The sequence below is a fragment of the Gadus chalcogrammus genome, chromosome 5 (assembly GCF_026213295.1).
Source record: "Gadus chalcogrammus isolate NIFS_2021 chromosome 5, NIFS_Gcha_1.0, whole genome shotgun sequence".
NCBI classification, from domain to species: domain Eukaryota; kingdom Metazoa; phylum Chordata; class Actinopteri; order Gadiformes; family Gadidae; genus Gadus; species Gadus chalcogrammus.
Window position 1 is genome coordinate 21,532,882 of NC_079416.1, and position 19,788 is coordinate 21,552,669.

General features: G+C 50.5%; 1 protein-coding gene across 6 annotated transcripts in view; it reads left to right on the forward strand.

Moving 5' to 3' along the window:
• The window catches only part of syne2b (spectrin repeat containing, nuclear envelope 2b), a 126,571-nt gene that overhangs the window by 8,985 nt on the left and 97,798 nt on the right, over window positions 1–19,788 (forward strand). For all 6 annotated transcript variants that reach the window (XM_056590204.1, XM_056590199.1, XM_056590200.1 and 3 more), the window contains exons 8-33: window positions 705–1,288; window positions 2,265–2,420; window positions 2,848–2,998; window positions 3,310–3,468; window positions 4,113–4,280; window positions 4,701–4,802; window positions 5,116–5,316; window positions 5,713–5,920; window positions 6,571–6,683; window positions 6,881–7,083; window positions 7,610–7,717; window positions 8,267–8,549; window positions 9,181–9,510; window positions 9,771–10,079; window positions 10,851–11,081; window positions 11,443–11,559; window positions 13,320–13,646; window positions 14,153–14,500; window positions 14,882–15,060; window positions 15,450–15,666; window positions 16,405–16,503; window positions 17,137–17,301; window positions 17,583–17,930; window positions 18,786–18,925; window positions 19,237–19,369; window positions 19,485–19,658. In XM_056590204.1, coding sequence (XP_056446179.1) covers window positions 705–1,288; window positions 2,265–2,420; window positions 2,848–2,998; window positions 3,310–3,468; window positions 4,113–4,280; window positions 4,701–4,802; window positions 5,116–5,316; window positions 5,713–5,920; window positions 6,571–6,683; window positions 6,881–7,083; window positions 7,610–7,717; window positions 8,267–8,549; window positions 9,181–9,510; window positions 9,771–10,079; window positions 10,851–11,081; window positions 11,443–11,559; window positions 13,320–13,646; window positions 14,153–14,500; window positions 14,882–15,060; window positions 15,450–15,666; window positions 16,405–16,503; window positions 17,137–17,301; window positions 17,583–17,930; window positions 18,786–18,925; window positions 19,237–19,369; window positions 19,485–19,658 — 5,553 coding nt within the window. The remainder of the gene's footprint in view (window positions 1–704; window positions 1,289–2,264; window positions 2,421–2,847; window positions 2,999–3,309; window positions 3,469–4,112; window positions 4,281–4,700; window positions 4,803–5,115; window positions 5,317–5,712; window positions 5,921–6,570; window positions 6,684–6,880; window positions 7,084–7,609; window positions 7,718–8,266; window positions 8,550–9,180; window positions 9,511–9,770; window positions 10,080–10,850; window positions 11,082–11,442; window positions 11,560–13,319; window positions 13,647–14,152; window positions 14,501–14,881; window positions 15,061–15,449; window positions 15,667–16,404; window positions 16,504–17,136; window positions 17,302–17,582; window positions 17,931–18,785; window positions 18,926–19,236; window positions 19,370–19,484; window positions 19,659–19,788) is intronic.

Here is a 19,788-nt window from a genome sequence, read left to right on the forward strand (position 1 = left end):
TAACAACGTCACTGTACATAAACGTTACGATGTTAGAGTAACATACATTACTATGTTATAAACGTTACTATGTTAGAGTTACATACGTTCATAAAAACTTTACTGTGTTAGAGTAACATATGTTCATACAAACGTTACTATCAACGTAACAACGTTACTATACGTTAATATATATATACATACATTCACACAAATGTTACGATGTTAGAGTTGCACACATTCATACAAACATTACGATGTTAGAGTTACATACATTACTATGTTACAAGCGATACTATGTTAGAGATATATAATTCATACAAACGTTACTATGTAAGAGTAACGTACATTCATAAAAACTCTACTGTGTTAGAGTAACATACGTTCATACAAACGTTAATATGCTAGTTACAAACATTCATATAAACTTTACTATGTTAGAGTTACACACATGTTATACTCACAATCAAGAGTTACATGCTTCACTGAAATGAGAAGCTAAACTAATTTTACAACAAAAGTGTTAACCTAAGAAGAAAACAATCTTACTTTACATAAATTAAACTAACCTTCGGTAAAGATAAAGTTTACAATAACCAAGATGAGTTAAGTGAGGTTAAGTTAAGACAGGATAACATCGAGCTTACTTTAAACGGGATAAACCGAGACCAGGCAGCTGACCGCCGCCCCAGACGAGGTAAGAGAACATCTCCGCCTCTCTGCAGGAGCTGGACGACAGCATCCAGAGCGAGCTGGACCAGCTGTCGCGCCTGGACCCGGTGGACTCCAGCAGCCTGGCCTCGCTGTCCCAGGAGGTGGCCTCGCACCGGGCCAGCCTGGACCAGCTCCGGCAGCAGGTGCGCAAGAGCGAGGCGGCGGCGCGTGCGCTGGACCGCTTCCTCATGTCCCTGCGCAGCGTGGAGCAGGACGTGGCCGGGGTGCAGTCGGCGCCCTGCAGCGACCCCGCCCTGCTGCAGGAGGCCCGGGCCAGGCTGGGGCTCAGCCGGCAGAGCGTGGGCAGCCTGCGGGACAAGGCCCCCCAGCTGGACGTGCTGCTGCAGGGGGCCCGGCTGGTGGTGACCCGGGACGGGGCGCCGGCCTCCTGCCTGGACATGGTGCTGGTGCTGCAGGGCCGGCTGGAGGAGGCGGACCGCCAGGTGAGCGGCCAGCAGCGGAGCCTCCACCGAGAGGCGGAGTCCCGGTCGCTGGGCCTGAGGGGGCGGAGCCTGCTGGGCGAGATGAGGCGGCTGACGGAGGCGGCGGAGAAGCAGGGGCTGAAGGAGCCCAACGTGCCCGCAGTGCAGCACAGGTGGGCTGGGGGGGGGGGCGGTGTGTGTGTGTGTGTGTGTGTGTGTGTGTGTGTGTGTGTGTGTGTGTGTGTGTGTGTGTGTGTGTGTGTGTGTGTGTGAGTGTGTGTGTGTGTGTGTGTGTGTGTGTGTGTGTGTGTGCGGGGGGGGTCTGTATGTGTGCCTGTGTGTATGCGTGTGTGTTTGTGTATCGGTGTGGTTGTGCTTTTTTTTCTACATGACAGAGAAGCAGAGAGAATATTGAAATATTTTATTGATACATTGACGGAGTATAACAAATATCATAAAGAAAATGGATGTACAATATACATTTCACCACTAACCACAGCCGTGTGTGTGTCTGGTGCCTGTGCCTGTGTGTGTGTGTGTGTGTGTGTGTGTGTGTGTGTGTGTGTGTGTGTGTGTGTGTGTGTGTGTGTGTGTGTGTGTGTGTGTGTGTGTGTGTGTGTGTGTGTGTGTGTGTGTGTGTGTGCCTCTGTGTGTGTGTGTGTGTGCCTGTGTGTGTGTGTGTGTGTGTGTGTGTGTGTGTGTGTGTGTGTGCCTCTGTGTGTGTGTGTATGTGTATGTGTGTGTTTGCCTGTGTCTGAGGTGTGTGTGTGTGTGCCTGTGTGGGCCTTTGTGTGTGTGTGCGGGCCTGTGTGTGTGTGTTTGCGTCTGCCTGTGTGTGCCTGTGTGTGTGTGTGTGTGTGTGTGTGTGTGTGTGTGTGTGTGTGTGTGTGTGTGTGTGTGTGTGTGTGTGTGTGTGTGTGTGTGTGTGTGTGTGTGTGTGTGTGTGTGTGCGGGCCAGTGTGTGTGTGCTTATAATAATAATAATAATAATAATAATACATTTAATTTACAGGCGCCTTTCAAGACCCCCAAGGTCACCTTACAGAGCATAAAGTTATCATAAATCGTTTAAAAACAAGACATTGTGGATTTTTTTTTTATATAATTATGCCTGTGTGTGTGCCTGTGTGTGTGTGTGTGTGTGTCCAGGCTGAGGGCTCTGTCGGACCTGGAGGTCCAGCTGAAGACCCAGCGCTCAGAGCTCCAGACCCTGACCGACCTCCACGGAGAAGGGGGAGGAGCAGAGGAGCAGCTGCAGCCTCTGAAGGCCCAGTGGGAGGAGACGCAGGCCGCCGTGACGGACAGGTAGGAGGAGGAGGAGGAGGAGGAGGAGGAGGAGGAGGAGGAGGAGGATGAAGACTCTGTGGATGAGGGACTGCTTCAAGAGGGGTTGTAATGGCTGGATCAATGCGTGTGTTGCCTGTCGGGGTTCTTTGCCTTTCACAACAAAATGGGGGCGACAGTAGCTCCGGAGGTAGAGCGGGTTGAGTGCCGCGGAGAGTAAATGTAAATGTAAGTTTGCTTAGGAAACAGACGCCCGGCTGTACTGTTTCCTCAAAGGTGGTGATTTGTAAATCAAACATTGGAAAGGCCAGAGTCAAACACGGTCAAACGTGTTCATAAATGTTGATCTTGACGTGCGGCGGGAAATCCAAGCTGTCCGCTACGACCAGCATGGCATCGGGCTAGGGTGGGCCTTCAGAACACTGACCACTGCTCCCCCTGTTGGCAGGCTGGAGGAGTGCAACACCCTGATGGAACTGCTGAAGAAGTTCCAGGGTTGCCGCGGTTACGTGAGCAGCACCATGCAAAAGGCGGAGCAGGTGATGGGAGAGCAGGCGTCCTACATGGGCAAGGAAAACCTGCAGAGGCTCATCGCCAAGGTAACGGGACACGCGTCACCGCGACGACGCTGAACGGGAAGCTGTTTTGATTTACTTCGCTGGTTCCGGCCTCTGCTGAAGAAAATAAAAAATAAAAAATAAAAATAAATCGCAGTAATAAACATAACGGTATGATAACGAAATATAAATCCAGAAAAAAAGGAGGTGTACTTTAACGTATGAAAACATGAATGTGAAATCTGATACAAACCAATGCGGGTATGGAGACAATGAAATGTGCACGGATGAGTCCACATCCACAACGAGGAGTGGTTTGAACCTTCTGGCCCTCCGTACGTGTGTGCGTGCAGGTCCACGACATCAAGGAGGACCTGCGGGGCGTGGGCGTGCGTATGGAGGAGGTCCGGGTTGTCTCCAGGCAGCTGACGGCCCACCTCAAGAAGATGCCCGACTGCAGCGAGGCCCCGTTCGAGGCCGAGTCCGACGCGCTGATGGACGGCTGGCTGGACGTAAGGCCCTAGGCACCCCCGATTAGGGCTCCTCCTGTTTCTGTAGCTCGCTCCATGGTCTAACCTGCTCTGGTCTAGCCTTGGAGGGTCTAGTGAGTCTAACCTGGCCTGGTTGGGTCTAGCCTTGTCTGAATTAGCCTGGAATAACCTGATGTAACCTGTTCTAACCTGGTCTGGTCTAACCTGGTCTGGTCTAACTGGGACTGGTCTAGCCTGGTCTAACCTGGTCTAACATAGTCTGGTCTAACCTGGTCTAGCCTGGTCTAACCTGGTCTGGTCTAATCTGGTGTAACCTGGTCTAACCTGGTCTGGTGTAACCTGGTCTCACCTTGCCTGGTGTAACCTGGACTAGTCGGTCTAACCTGATCTGGTCTAACCTGGTCTGGTCTAACCTGGTCTGGTCTAACCTGGTCTGGTCTAACCCGGTGTAACCTGGTCTGGTCTAACCTGGTCTGGTCTAACCTGGTGTAACCTGGTCTGGTCTAACCTGGTCTGGTCTAACCTGGTCTAACCTGGTCTGGTCTAACCTGGTCTGGTCTAACCTGGTCTAGCCTGGTCTAACCTGGTCTGGTCTAACCTGGTCTAGCCTGGTCTAACCTGGTCTGGTGTAACCTGGTCTGGTCTAACCTGGTGTGCTGTTCCAGGTGACGGAGAAGAGCGAGTCGTACATGGACAACCTGCAGGTGGCGCTAGAGCAGTGGGAGAGGCAGCTGGGGCTGGGGGCGGAGGTGGAGGCCTGGGCGGCGGCCAAGCTGGCCGTGTTCGCTGAGAGCCACCCCTTCCACAGCGAGCAGCAGGTCCTGGAAATGAGGGTACGGACCCCACACACACACAGGCGCACACACACACACACAAACACACACGTACAGGCGCTTACGCACACAAACACGCACGCGCAAAAAACATAGACATAAATGAATGACTTCAAAAGAATGAACAATGGTTAGATGTGTTGGTGTGGGAGGATAGGCTCGAGGTTAGGGTGTGGGGCTACTTGTAGGCCCCTAGACTATACCTGCTTCTTAATGACATTCATCTTAAGACATCCACTTTTGTTATTCACTTTGGATGAATGGATGAAAAGTAAATAGTTGTTGCTAATGCAGGTTGTTGATGCTATGTTAGGGTGTTTGCTCGAGGATTAGTGGTTGTGCTAGTATATTATGTGCAGCAAAGTCCAGTTTCCGGTATTTACATTGAAAAGCTGAAGGCTGAGCTTCCTGTGTCACCAGGATGAGATCCAGAGCCACGAAGAGAACATTGAGCGTTTCCATAAGAAGTCGGTGGAGATCCAGGAGATGCTGCAGAGCCAGGATCCCCCGCTGGAGCTACAGGTGAACATGATATAAGTAACATGACATAAGCACATGTACAAAGTTCCTGCTCGAAAGACAAAAGACAAAGAATGTCGACTTTATAAAAATGTATCAATGATGCCTCAAATTGTAAGATAAAGTTGGTGAATACATTTTCTTCCTCACACTTCGCACAAACGTCTCGGCAGCGGCTGAACTTGCAGAAGAACCACTGTTTTAAAAACCCTTTTTACGTCGGCCTGAAACACTACCGATCCACCACGGCTGTGATCCATTGGTCCTCTTATCAGGCTCCTATTGGACCCACCTTCCTCCCCTACCCTCTGCCCAGGTGGTGGAGACCCAGCTGAGGAAGAGGATGGAGCAGGTGCAGGAGCTGTTCAGTGACAGCACCGACGTCTTTGAGGAGCTGATGGCCGTGAAGAAACACCTGGCTGAGAAGATCCAGGAGTGCGCTGCCGCCGTGGAGAACATCCAGACCTCCGTCAACAACGTCTCCACCTCGGAGCCCCGGGCCAACACCCTACTACAGGTAGGAAACGGTTCTGAAGACAGAGTCCTGGTAAGGGTATGATAGGGAGCGGCAGCGCAAACGATTTATAAGGCATTCAGCCGTATTTATATTTATCAATTAACATTAATATTAATTCCTTAATAACATTTAAAAAAATAAAAGCAAAAGGGGACCACTCAAAATGCAATAAAATGGACGAAATGCCACTGACATCGTAAACAAACAAATAAAAGATTTTTTTTTGTATCACGAGACTTAAATCAAAATTTTCCCATTCCCTTAAAATGATTGCGGGTCTCTTTGCGTCGTAAAACGGGCGCCGCCTGCAGGCCGTGAGATGAAGTGCACGTTAGTCGCTCCCTATTGCCGTGGTATAACTCTAACATTAACGTGGTCCTGCTCATGTGTCTCCAGGATCTGAGTGAGGACCTGGACTTCCAGGAGGAGAAGGCCCAGGGGGTGGTGAGGGAGCTGGACCTGATCTCCAGCGTGGCCAGCCCCGAGGCCCTGGAGCCCCTGACCCAGGACGCCTACCGCCTCAAACACGCCTTCTCCCTCGGCAGAGAGCTCATCCAGAGGAGGAGAGACGACCAGGGGAAGGACCTGGCTACCGCCATCAGAGGTCCGCTTTATCCTCACTGTTTACACTCAATCTCTTCACTCACTATTCACCCACACACCTTACATTCACTCCGTCAACTCACTCTTTAATATTCACTCGTAATTACCACTCTTCACATACACTCTTTATTTCTCCAACTTTATTACTCACTCGTTACACTCACTCATTAATATTCACTATTTACACTCACTCTTTTATACTTTTTTCACTCAATTTAAGTTCACTTTTAACGCTCACTCTTTATATTCAACCGTTACAATCACTGTTTAAACTCACTCTTTAACACACAATATTTACACTCACTCAAAATTCACTATTAACTTTTTTCATGTATTATCTCGTCCAGTGTCTACTGTCTCTTCTGTTTATTATTACAAACAAGCAAACTGCAACCTAGTTTTTGTAATATGACCTCTGACTTTAAACTGCGGCAGACATTTCCCTATGTAGTTTTCTCCACAGAACAACATCTAAAGCATAAACCGAATTGCATGATTCATTTACATTACCATTCTTGAGTATCAGTATCAGTACTGCATCCTAGCTACCAGAAACCAATAAAGGCCACTTTAAAGAAACTAAACTATTGTCAACATTAGACCTTCAACAAACACTCCCTTTGTAACCTTGACCCTGTGTTGCTGTTCCAGACGACAACCAGAGGTTTGATGAGTTCTTCCAGGACCTCCAGCTGTCAATCAACGAGTGCTTCGAGAATCCGGAGAGTCGTGAGGATGTGGAGACATCCCTCAACAGACTGACGGTGAGAGAGAGAGAGTGAGAGTGAGAGTGAGAGAGAGAGAGAGAGAGAGAGAGAGAGAGAGAGAGAGAGAATGGATAGATTACCCAGTATGTATGTAGCTGTTTGTTAGAAAAATGATGGATAGAGATTCTGAACATCAATATGCCTTTCATGTAATATTCCTAATATTAACCTGTGTCCTCTGCATGATGTTCCAGGGTTTCCTGGAGGCCAGGGAGAGCGAGCGACGGCTGGCCCAGCTGAGAGAGCGTCTGGATGGGGGCAGGGAGCAGATCCCCCCCCCTGTCCTGGAGGAGCTCACCTCCTGGCTGGAGGAGCAGCAGAAGGAGGTGTCCACCTTCGCAACCCACTGCAGCAACCGCCAGCAGCAGATGCAGAGCACCCTCAACACGTTCAAGAGGTAGGGCTCCAGTAGTGGTGCCAGGGCCGGCGCTAGGCGTAGGCGAACTAGGCAGTCGCCCAGGGCGGCAAATGCGTAGGGGGCGACAAAAGCGTTTAATGAAACAAGTGAACTAAATCATGCTGTCCAAACACGTTTCGAAATGGAACGGGGAATGGGGCGAACGGGGGAACAACAGCTATTGAATTGTTGTTGAAACCATCACTGAAGCGCGATGAAGCTCCGCCCCCCCCCCCCCCCCCCCCCCCCCCCCCCCTCTCAGAAATCTCGCCTAGGGCGTCAAATTAGATATCGCCGGGCCTGAGTTGAGCTCCCATCGGGGTGGACAGCGTTAGCGCTCCGGTTAAGTTCACCCTTATATTAAATCCTGAAGTATTTGACACTTAAATGAAGAACGACTTTAACAAGTCAATTTTTTTTGCCTCATTGCAAGTTTGGTAATTTTTCCTTTCTGGGCTTATTTTTGGTTTTCAGCTGATCCTGTGTTGCCATTTATGTGTTCTAAACTCTGATCTCTGACCTTCAGTCTTCAGGAGCAGTATGATGCGTTCCAACAGTGGCTGAAGAACAAGGAGGAAGACTCTGTGGAATCAGACCAAGTCAGCCGTCTGCTCAAAGACCTCCAAGACCAGAGGTATGAGGTCCTGCACCTCCAACACTAACCACTCTAGAACACGATCCAGACCTCTTCAGCCTACTCCACCAACACTAACCCCTCTAGAACATGATCCCAACCTCTTCAGTCTGCACCTCCAACACTAACCCCTCTAGAACACGATCCAAACCTCTTCAGTCTGCAGAACTAACACTAGGCCCTCCAGAACACGATCCACACCTCATCATTCTGACCACCAACACTAACCCCTCTAGAACACGATCCACAGCTCTTCAGTCTGCAACACCAAGACTAGGCCCTCCAGAACACGATCCACACCTCATCATTCTGACCACCAACACTAACCCCTCTAGAACACGATCCACAGCTCTTCAGTCTGCAACACCAAGACTAGGCCCTCCAGAACACGATCCACACCTCTTCAGTCTGCACCACTGATACCAGGCCCTGTAGAACACGATCCACAGCTTGAATAACAACACTTCCACACATCTCACACACCCTCAAACCTTCATAATATGGCGACTCTCTAACGGACGGCTGCTCTCCTCTCCCGCGGCGGTGCAGGGGGAGAGCCGAGTCCCTGGAGGAGCTCCTGTCGGCGGTGCGCCGGCAGGGCGTGAGGGCCGACGGTCTGCTGAAGGACGGAGACAACCTGCTCCAGCGCTGCCGCAACCTGGAGACCCGGCTCGGGGACCAGCAGAGCCAGGCCCGCAGGGACCTGGAGGGGCAGCGGGAGGACTTCCACACCCAGGCTGAGAGCACCCAGACCTGGATCAGAGACCTGGCTGAAGGCCTGGCCTCGCCCCACATCCAGGGACAACACCAGGAGGTCAAACTGGCAGCACAGGTCAGGGACATTTTAGAGGCGGTCTAGTGTGTGTCATGTGTTTCATGTGTGTGTATAGTGTGTGTGTGTGTAGACCGTATGGACAGTTGGTAATTTTTTGTATTACTCCCTGTTGTAGTGCATAGAGTGTGTGTAGTGTGCATGGTGTGTATTAGGTCTCTTGTACAGCAGTTATTTCACCTCTTGTATACCCCAGCAGTTCTTTGTAAGGTATTGTTTGATTGGGTCGCAAACAGAGTAATAACATTACGCAACTTAAAAATAACATAAAACCAACAAGCGGTGTTGTCTACATAGTTAGACCTGGAACCGCCCTAGATCAGACAATTTTGATCATGTTAGTTTTGGAAATTAAACATCATTGCTAGAAGGTCCCTTGGCTTTGGCCTCACAGGGGAGACTTTTCGTGCCTTTATGGACAGGATAGTGGTTAAGGTGAGGAAATGTGGCTTGAAGTATAGGCATGATGTGTAGCACAGAGGCCACATGTTGGAATCGTTCGCTACCAGTGGTATAACTTACACGGTGAGCACACTAGTTCCCCTGGGTTCCCCCGGACCAGAAGGAGGTCCCTCCACAGCGAGCTTGGACGTTCTCGTCTCATGGGAATGTTCTGCTCTGCCCCTGTCAGGCGGTGCTCGTCTCCAGGCCCGACGGAGACGCTCAGGTGGACGACCTGAGACGGCGAGGGCAGAGCGTGTGTAAGTGTGAGGACCTGGAGGAGGGCAGGAGGAGGGAGGTGCAGCAGACGGTCGAGGCGACGGCCGAGCAGTGGAGGAGCGTTCTCCAGAGGGCGGAGGAGTCCCTCCACAGAGCCGAGACCCAGGCGGCCGTAGAGGAGAACCTCAACGACTTCAAGAGCCAGAAGGAGAGCGTCCTGTCCTGGGTCCGACAGCAGGCCCAGACCCTGAGGTCTGTCGGAGGTCACATGACCTTTGAGGAAAGGCTGCAAATCCCTCGGGTGAGTTGGGACAGCTAGGAATGTCCATGAAATTAATTATAGTCAATATAATACATTTATATTTTTGTGTTCGTATTTATATAGAAAATGATGAACATGGTCATTAGTTTGATAATGGTCGAGGTGAAATGTACCTGTCTGTAAAAAAGGATCATTATTATCAACGTCAGTAGCATTGTAGATAATGTATAGAGCATATATGTGCCTCGTACTTCTCTCATGCTCTCTCTTCTCAAACGTTCCTCCCCTGGTTCCTCCAGAACATCCTGGCCTCCAAGCCCGCCGGAGACGCCAAACTCCAGGAGCTCCGGAAGCAAGCCGGGACCCTGTGCGGGAACGCGGAGCCGGAGGAGAGCGTCAGGCGGCAGGAGGTCCAGCAGAGCCTCCGGGAGGTGGAGACCCAGTGGGCGGGGGTCCTGCGGGGGGCCGGGGAGGCGGAGAGGAGCGCCCTCTCCGAGGACTTCCACCTGCAGAAGAACCGGACGCTGGCGTGGGTGGCGGAGAGGCAGCGGGCGCTGGACGCGCTGGGAAGGCACGCGCCCGCCGAGCAGAGGCGCCTCGCCGCGAAGGTCAGAGGAACACTCAAAGTCTAAGTCTAATATTTCAAAATATGGGCCAGACATACAGAGGAATCGAAATTGCGTTAATCTCCGACCCACGGTGCAATAAGAACAAAAGGATACAATTAGGTAAAATAAGATGGGCAGTATTTACAATAAATTAATTCTAAAAAGGTAAGGCAGAACAAAATGGTGTATATAAAATAAAATAAAATCTATCTAAATATGCAATATGAGGAACATATATGTACATATGTACAATATCTCCAATGTACAATAATATGTACAACATTAAAAATTTACATTTTCAGGGCATTTCAGTGTATGAATAGGTTTGAGGTTCAGAGTTCTTGGGGTTAAATGGAAGGGGTTTTCACCAGATGTCTGTTGACAACAGTGATAAACACTTTCACATCTCTTTGAGAAACCAGCTACTGAATGGTTTCCCCTCAATGGTATAGTCCATTAGCTCGGCTATTTGGGGGACAGTTTTATCCAAGTGCATTCATTCAAACCCCTAAACCATCACACCCTACCAGTGCAGCAAACCAGGACATTAATCCCCTGTCTCTGAGGCCCTGATGGAAGAAGGAATGGAAACATACAAATATGACCAATTCATTGTTGAGTCGTATAACAGCTTTGACTTTGGAACAAACAAGCTTTTGTCTGGGAGTCGAACCCTCTGGCCACCACACTCTCCCGCTTCCCCACAGATACCATAACATTACGTGACGACGAGGGGAACATACGTGTCTAAGTCTTGGTGTGTTCTGTCAGGACGTGCTGGGCTCCAGACCCGAAGGGGACCGGCAGGTGAACAACCTGAGGAGGGGCGGTCAGGGTCTGTGTGGACGGCTGGAGCAGGAGGACCGCACGAGGAGGGAGGAGGTGCAGCAGGCCGTGCAGGAGGCGGAGGAGCGCTGGAGGCTGGTCCTGACCGGCGCCACACAGAGCCTGGAGGAGGCTGAGGCCCAGGTTGCCCTGGAAACGGAGAAGAGGGACGGGGAGGTGAGGATCACCTACTGAGGATCTCGGCTAAGGTCACAGTGAGGTTAAAAAGCATGAAAATATATATACATAAATCATCTATGTGACAGAACTGTACAATTTTGATAAATATCGTAGCGAGTGTGGAGTACAGCGAGAATACACAATTCAAACACCAGAATATAATCTTCATAGTATGCAGTAATGCTAGCTAGAAACTATCGTACTAACAAGATATGCCTATGCTAAATATATACTACCATGCCTGCTAGTCCCATAATGGTCAAAATATGAAGCAAGCTGTATATTTGACAATTTGACCAGTTTTATCGAAAACGATGTACACCCAATGACATCAATCCCCTCCTCTCTTCTTATTCAGCTCAGAGAATTCAACACTCAAAACCAAGAGGCCACCATGTGGATTGGAGCACTGCAACGGAAGCTCACAACTTTAGCAGAACAAACCGATGCTGAGGACAGACTTCACAGTGCACAGGTAAGCCTATAAACCAACAAACGAGACATGAAACACCTTCACAAAGAGTTTGATTCCATCATTTGCTGTTACTAAGTCATTGAGCAGACCCTTTGATCCAAAGTGACTTGCCGCAAATCCAGATGCATGTCATTATGGGCCGGAATGGGTTGGGGATCATCTTGCTCTTATTTCAAACTAACCGGGGAACCCAAGCGCAGACGCAGGCAAGCTTCTTGGAGACGTCTTATCGGGGAGGGTCCTCAGAGGCAAGCCAAATCTTCTGACCCGGGCGGAAGTGGGGTGGCTCGGACCGGAAGCGATCAGCGTTCAGCTGAGCGGAGCAGAGTGGAACGAACGTCCCCTCGAAATCTTGCGACACTGACGAAGATGGGACCTGATGCGCCGCTTCGGTAGAGAGAGAGTGTGGCTGATTCCAGGATGGCAGGTAAACCTGGAGGTGTGCACCCACTGAAGGACCTGGGAGCTGACTGACTCAGGCACAAAGTGACGCTTAGTAGGGCCATTACCTGGGTCAGGTTGGACGAGTTTGGCATCACAAATCACCCACATCACCGCGGCCACCTCAGAGCACGACGGGAGAATAGTGTCAAAGCCGGGAACCGACCCCACAGAGGCAAACTGGCAGGAGAGAGCGTCGGGGTTGATACTCCTGGAACCTGGAAGGTAAGTTAGATTGAAGCTGAAGCGACCGGGAAAAAGACACCCACCAGGCTTGACGGGAGTTGAGGCATCTAGCTGTTTGAATGGAGTCACGGTTCTTGTGGTCGGTCCAAACAATGAAGGGATGTTCAGCTCCCTCCAGCCAGTGCCTCCATTATTTCAAAACCAGTTTCACAGCGAGAAGCTTCCGGTTCCCAACGTCATGGTTCCCCTCAGTGGGGGATAAGCCGCGGGAGAAAAAGCCGATGGAGGAAGCTTCAGGTCTGAGAGCTGCGACTTGACTGTGCCAACTTCAGGATCTTGGGCATCCACCTCCACCATAAACTAACATGAAGGTTTTGGGTTAATGAGAGATTGTTCTACAGGAGTCTCTGGAGCACATGTCTCACGTCGATAATTGCACGGAAATTACACTCATGGAAACATGGAACACGAAATGTATGCTGAAATACGACATTCACAAAAGCCTCGACTGGTTATCTGCCAGTGTGGTTGAATCAACAATCTGGCGATGAGTGGGTGAAGAAGCGGGGTTTACATAGAGCAGAGATGACGACTGAAGATGGATGGCAGGTGTGCATCTTTAAACGAGAGCCGAGGCAATGAATGCCTCGCCAACGGAAAAAGCACCAAGAGGGGGAGACGAGGCCTACGGGAAGATTGAGGACATTTGGGATTGAACACTGAGCATCATTTTTGAGTCTCAAACACCCTAACCCCTGGATGATCCTGGCCGTAACTAGGTAATCTTGGCCCTAACTAGGTAATCCTGGCCATAACTAGCCTATCGTGACTCTTACTAGCCTATCATGGCTCTTATTAGCCTATCATGGCTCCTACTAGTCTATTGTGGCTCTTACTAGCAGATCCTGGCCATAACTAGCCTATTGTGGCTCTCACTGACCTATCCTCGCGCTTACTAACTTATCCTGGCTCTTACTAGCCTATCCTGGCCATAACTAGCCTATTGTGGCTCTTACTAACCTATCCTCGCCCTTACTAACTTGTCCTGGCTGTTGCTAGCCCATGATAGACCCTTGCCAATCATTCAATTGATTTGGCTTTTTAACTTCCCATTTGTTTTATACCACCTCCAGACCATCCTGAGCGTCAAACAAGAGGGAGAAGCCAAGATGGCAGCACTTCAGAGCCGTGTCAATGACCTGTGTGAGAATGAGGACCTAGAGGAGAGCAGGAGAGAGGAGGTTCAGCAAAGCCTGCGGGACAAGAAAGAACAGTGGCGGTTGCTCCTGGAGTCAGCCAAACGGGCCGTGGAAGAGGGGGAGAAGCAGTGTGCTCTGGAAGGGCTCCTTAGAGACGTCCGTGCCCAGAGAAAGAGCACTATGGCCTGGCTGGAAGACAAGCAGCAGGCCCTTCTCACCCTGGACCGGACGGATCTAGAGAAGTCTATGAACACTGCGCAGGTCAGGAGGGACATGGGGTGAAAACGCCTGGGCTATGTACGAAATTAGTCCGTCTGTGCACTGGGGGAGAACGTTATAATACACTTTCTTCATGAAATATTGATGATTAATAATTTATTCCATTATATAATAAAACAGCATTAACACATTGGTGGCCTCCAGAGGGCAGTAAAGGGTGGCTGTAGTTGCTAGGATCGGTTTGTTTTTAGTTCTGTAGTACTTTTACATGCATTACACATTTTTACATTTCATTTAAGGGGATAGCAAGATACCTTAACAGCTATTAGAGACCAAGGCAATGCAAATGAAACACAGTCACAGAAAACTCAACAGTTGTCCGGAGCTTAAAGATTAATGAAAAGGATGAACTATCCTTAGAGCCTCAGCGTTGTGTGAGTACACCTCCCGGTCCCAGTGGCCCATCACCAGAGGATGCAAACATCTAAAGGTGTCCTCCATGTCTGGCGGGAAGGTCATCTCCATGTTCTCTATGTTCTTCATCCCAGGCCGTTCTGGGCTCCAAGCCCGAGGGAGACGGCAAGGTGGACGATCTGAGAAGACGAGGGCAGAGCGTGTGTGATCGTGAGGACCTGAAGGAGAGCAGCAGGAAGGAGGTGCAGCAGGCCGTGAGGGAGGCGGCGGAGCAGTGGAGCAGCGTTCTGGAGAAGGCGGAGGAGGTCCTCCACAGGGCTGAGCTCCAGTCCTCCCTCTCCAGGGAGCTGCAGGCGTTCAGCGGCCAGGCAGAGAGTGCTGGGGCCTGGCTGAAGGAGCTCCGGCAGCAGGCCGCCCCGCTGGAGACCCAGGGGACCCAGGGCAACCAGGAGCAGATAGAGAGCAGGCTCAAAGCAGCGCAGGTAACATGCACAAACACACACGCACGCACACGCACGCACGCACACACAGACAGACAGACACACAGACACAGACAAACACACAGACACACACACAGACACAGACAGACACACAGACACACAGACACAGACACACACACAGACACACCCACAGACACACACAGAGACACAGACACACACACAGACACAGACACACTCACATGCACACGCACACGTGCACACCCACACACACGAGTGCACTCACACACACACACACACACACACACACACACACACACACACCTATATATATACATATACACAGACATAATAAAAGGTACTTCTTAAATGGGATGCTGTTGTTTGTCGTCCAATGACCTTCTGCCCCCTCCGTGGTTTTCCCAGACGATCCTTGGCTCCAGGTCGAGGGCCAAGGGCTTCCTGTCAGACCTGAGCAGAGGAGCTCAGAGTCTGAGTCAGCGTGAGGACCTGGAGGAGAGCAGGAGGACGGAGGTGCAGCAGACGGTCAGGCAGACAGAGGAGCAGTGGAGGTCCCTCCTGAAGACTGCTGAGGGGGCGCAGAGGTACAGGAGTCATGTCAAGTGACGACATGTCACCTGACGTCATGTCATGCGACGTCATGGCCGGTGATGTCCTGTCTTGTGATGTCATGTGATCATGTGTCATGTTATGCTCATGTGGTACAGTAAGGGTATACTAAATAACATTAATGTATATTAGGGAATGCAGTTATAAGCATTAACTAAATAAAAGCTCAATCTTCCCATCATATGCTATGCTGTGCTGTAACAAACACTATGTATTCATGTTTTAATTGTTTTTAATCTCTCTCTCTCTCTCTCTCTCTCTCTCTCTCTCTCTCTCTCTCTCTCTCTCTCTCTCTCTCTCTCTCTCTCTCTCTCTCTCTCTCTTCCTCCCCCCCCCTCCCCCCCCCCTCCCCTCCTCTGAGCAGAGAGCTGAAGGCGGTGACGGACCTCGTGGTGTCCTGTGAGTTCCAGCGCTGCCAGGCTCAGGGGCGCCTGGCCGAGCTCCAGAGGCAGAGCTCCGCCCTGCCGCGGCTCTTCCCCTGGCCGGGCTTGGGGGACCGGCGGCAGGCGGCCGAGGACGTCAGGGCCCTCCTGGAACGCACCAGGGACCAGGGGCCCGTCCTCAGAGCCCTGCGGAGACAGGTGGAGACAATCATGTAGACAAGCTGATACATGCAAACATACGTGCACACTGTTGCACCCTAATTAATGTTAAAACACACTGCTGGACCCTAATACATGTAAATACACACTGTTGTCCCCTGATACATGTAAATACACACTGTTGTACCCTGATACATGTAAATACACACTGTTGTACCCTGATACATGTAAATACACACTGCTGTACCCTGATACATGTAAATACACACTACTGTACCCTGATACATGTAAATACACACAGCTGGACCCTAATACATGTAAATACACACTGTTGTACCCTGATACATGTAAATACACACTGTTGTACCCTAATACATGTAAATACACACTGTTGTACCCTGATACATGTAAATACACACTGTTGTACCCTGATAGATATTAATACACACTGCTGACCCTAATACATGTAAATACACACTTTTGTACCCTGATACATGTAAATACACACTGTTGTACCCTGGTAGACATTAATACACACTGCTGACCCTAATACATGTAAATACACACTGTTGTACCCTGATACATGTAAATACACACTGTTGTACCCTGATACATGTAAATACACACTGTTGTACCCTGATAGATATTAATACACACTGTTGTACCCTGATACATGTAAATACACACTGTTTTTCCCTTATATATGTAAATTCACACTTTTGTATCCTTATTCATGTAAATAGATATTTAAAGTTGTGCAATACTCCCTCCCACCAGGCGGAGGAGGTGTTTGAGACGACCCAGGACCCCACCTGGAGAGACCCTACCTGGGCCGGGATGGAGGAGTGCCTCCCTGGCCTGCTGTCAGAGCTGACTGTGAGTCTGACCTGAGACCCTGGTCTCAGACGAGACTGTCTGTTCTGAGACCCCCTCTAGTCTGAGTCCCTGGTCTGAGACTAGACTGTCTGTTCTGAGACCCCCTCTAGTCTGAGTCCCTGGTCTGAGACTAGACTGTCTGTTCTGAGACCCCCTCTAGTCTGAGTCCCTGGTCTGAGACTAGACTGTCTGTTCTGAGACCCCCTCTAGTCTGAGTCCCTGGTCTGAGTCCCTGGTCTGAGACTAGACTGTCTCTTCTGAGACCCTCCTCTGGTCAGTTTAGTCTGAGACCCTCCTCTAGTCTGAGACCCTCCTCTAGTCTGAGACCCTTCTCTAGTCTAAGACCCTCCTCTAGTCTGAGACCCTTCTCTAGTCTAAGACCCTCCTCTGGTCAGTTTAGTCTGAGACCCTCCTCTAGTCTGAGACCCTCCTCTAGTCTGAGACCCTCCTCTAGTCTGAGACCCTCCTCTAGTCAGTTTAGTCTGGGTACCTCCTTTGATCTGAGACCCTTCTCTAGTCTAATACCCTTCTCTAGTTATCCTCCCATCCTGTTTATTTTGTAGATTGCTCTGTAGTCCTTCTGTATCGGTCCGAATGCTCGGAGGACTCAGACTATCCTCCCGTTGTTTGCAGGAGGCGGGAGCTGACCTGGAGCTGGGCATCCTGACGGAGCGCCAGTTCACCCAGCTGGTGGAGCAGCACGGGGCGGCCCAGGACTGGCTCCGCGAGCAGGTCAAGGTCCTGGGACCCCCGCCCGCCGACCGACAGGGTCTGCACAGCACCGCCAACACGCTGAAGGTTAGCGCGCGCGCACACACGCGCGCGCACACACACACACACACACACACACACACACACACACACACACACACACACACACACACACACACACACACACACACACACACACACACACACACCTTCAGTCCTAACATGCACACACACTTCAATTCCAACACTTGCTAACCTTAATGACCATACACACACACACACACACACACACACACACACACACACACACACACACACACAGCTTTGACCAGCCCACACCTGACCTCTGACCCCCCCCCCCCCTACAGGCTCTCCTGCAGACGGTGGGCCGCGAGGAGCGGGAGATGAAGGAGCTGGACCCCCTCCGCGACCGCCTCACGGCCCTGTGCACGCCGGGGGGCCGCGACTCCCTCAGCCTGGAGGTGCGCCACCTCCACGAGCTCCGCACCACCTCGGAGCAGGAGGTGCGGGAGCGGCTGGCGGTGTGCGAGGCCCGCCTGGGGGAGCTGGGGCAGGAGGCGGGCCGCCGGGGCCGGGCCCTGAAGGAGCGGGGCTCGGCGCTGCAGTGGGAGCTGCGGTCCCTGGACCAGGCGCTCTGCTACAGCGAGCCCCAGAACCACATCGCCCAGCTGCAGCAGCACTGGACCAGCCTCCAGGTAACAGCGCCCCCCTGTGGGGCTCTGGGGTCGGACGGGGGAGGTGGGAGGTGGAGCCCCCCCCCCCGGTGGCCTTCCTTGTGTGTGTGTGTGTGTGTTTGTGTGTGTGTGTGTGTGTGAGTGTCTGTGTGTGTGTGTGTGTGTGTGTGTGTGTGTGTGTGTGTGTGTGTGTGTGTGTGTGTGTGTGTGTGTGTGTGTGTGTTTATGTGTGTGTATGTGTGTGTGTGTATGTGCGTGTGTTTATGTGTGTGTGTGCGCGTGTTTATATGGGTATGTGTCTGTGTGTGTGCGCGTGTTTGTTCAGATGTGTGCGTGTTTGTTCAGATGTGTGTGTGTGTGTGTGTGTGTGTGTGTGTGTGTGTGTGTGTGTGTGTGTGTGTGTGTGTGTGTGTGTGTGTGTGTGTGTGTCTGTGCGTGTGTTTATGTGGGTGTGTGTCTGTGTGTGCATGTGTTTATATGGGTATGTGTCTGTGTGTGCGTGTTTGTTCAGATGTGTGTCTGTGTGTGTTTGTGTGTGTGTGTGTGTGTCTGTGCGTGTGGTTCTGTTTCTGTGTCTGTGTGTGTGTCTGTCTGTGTGTGTATGGCGCTTTGAATCGTTTTTAGTGTGTGCTAGTGTGTGACTATATTTTACGTGGATTTAACAGAGGCTATAAATTGCAACACTGAATTTAGAAACAGTTCATTAGGGATCGGGGGGGGGGGGTTTAGGGGGTATCTTGCTCGAGGATGCCCACATGTTTACTAAGGACATCGGGGATCGAACCCGGGGCCTTTTCGACTGGAAGTCATCTGAACCACTGAACTATCCTGCTCCCCAGTTTAAATCTACAGAATGTTCCCTCCACTCTTCTGTAGAAATGTCAGGGGTCGCTTGAAGGCCTGGGGATCAAAGTTCATGAGCTGTACCAGGAAGTGAAAAGCGTCGCCGGGACAACAGAGGAGATGCCGTCCGAGGCGATCACCATGGTTGAGTCGCTGAAACAGCAGAACGACGAGTAAGCAAGCAGTGCTCTCGACTGCTCATATGCCTCTCATGTTCTTACGCTGAAGTTATGTTCGAACACAGAACAAGGTATAAGTGGTTTAACGGAATTTAGGAGAACAAGTTGTAACTTGAATTTAGCTACTTATCTGATGAAATACATGCTAATTGAATCTGATATATTAAATTCAGATTGAACTAAAGATAATTTATCCCATCTAATCGAATATAATGCTGTACGATTTAACCGACTGTGTTCTATTCTATTTTAATCTAATCTAATGTTGTCTAATGTAACATAATCTCATCACATCTAATCCACAGTCTGAGGTCCAGGCTGAAAGAACGGCAGGATTCCTGCACAAAGCACACCAGCTGCTGCTCCTCTGATTGCCTAAGGGCACTGCAGCAATGGAATCTCACCAAGCCTTCAACAGACTCTCCCACCTCTGTAAAGGTATATCTATACTGTGTGCGTGCTTGTTTATGTGTGGGTGAAGAAATGTAAAGCTGCTTTGCAGTGCCCTGTGGTGGTGAGAGATGGATCATGTCTCGCTGTCTCCTGACACTAGGCATCTCTAGAGGAGGGGGAGAAACTGCAGCATAGCCTGCGGGAGGCGCTATCGCACAGGCAGTTCCTGGTTGCCTCTTTGAAGGTGGGCGAGGCAGAGCGACTGGAGAGAGAGAGCTCAGAGGCTCTCCAAGCAGCAGTCACTAAGTCTTCGACCTTGACCCAGAGCTTAAAGGTAAGGTGGAATCCTACTTTATCTGCCCCATACATTGTATTGATTATTGTGTTGCATTTGACTTGGATTATACAACTAACCATATACGACGTATGTCATATGTGTTGTAACGATAGCAAATTAATTCATT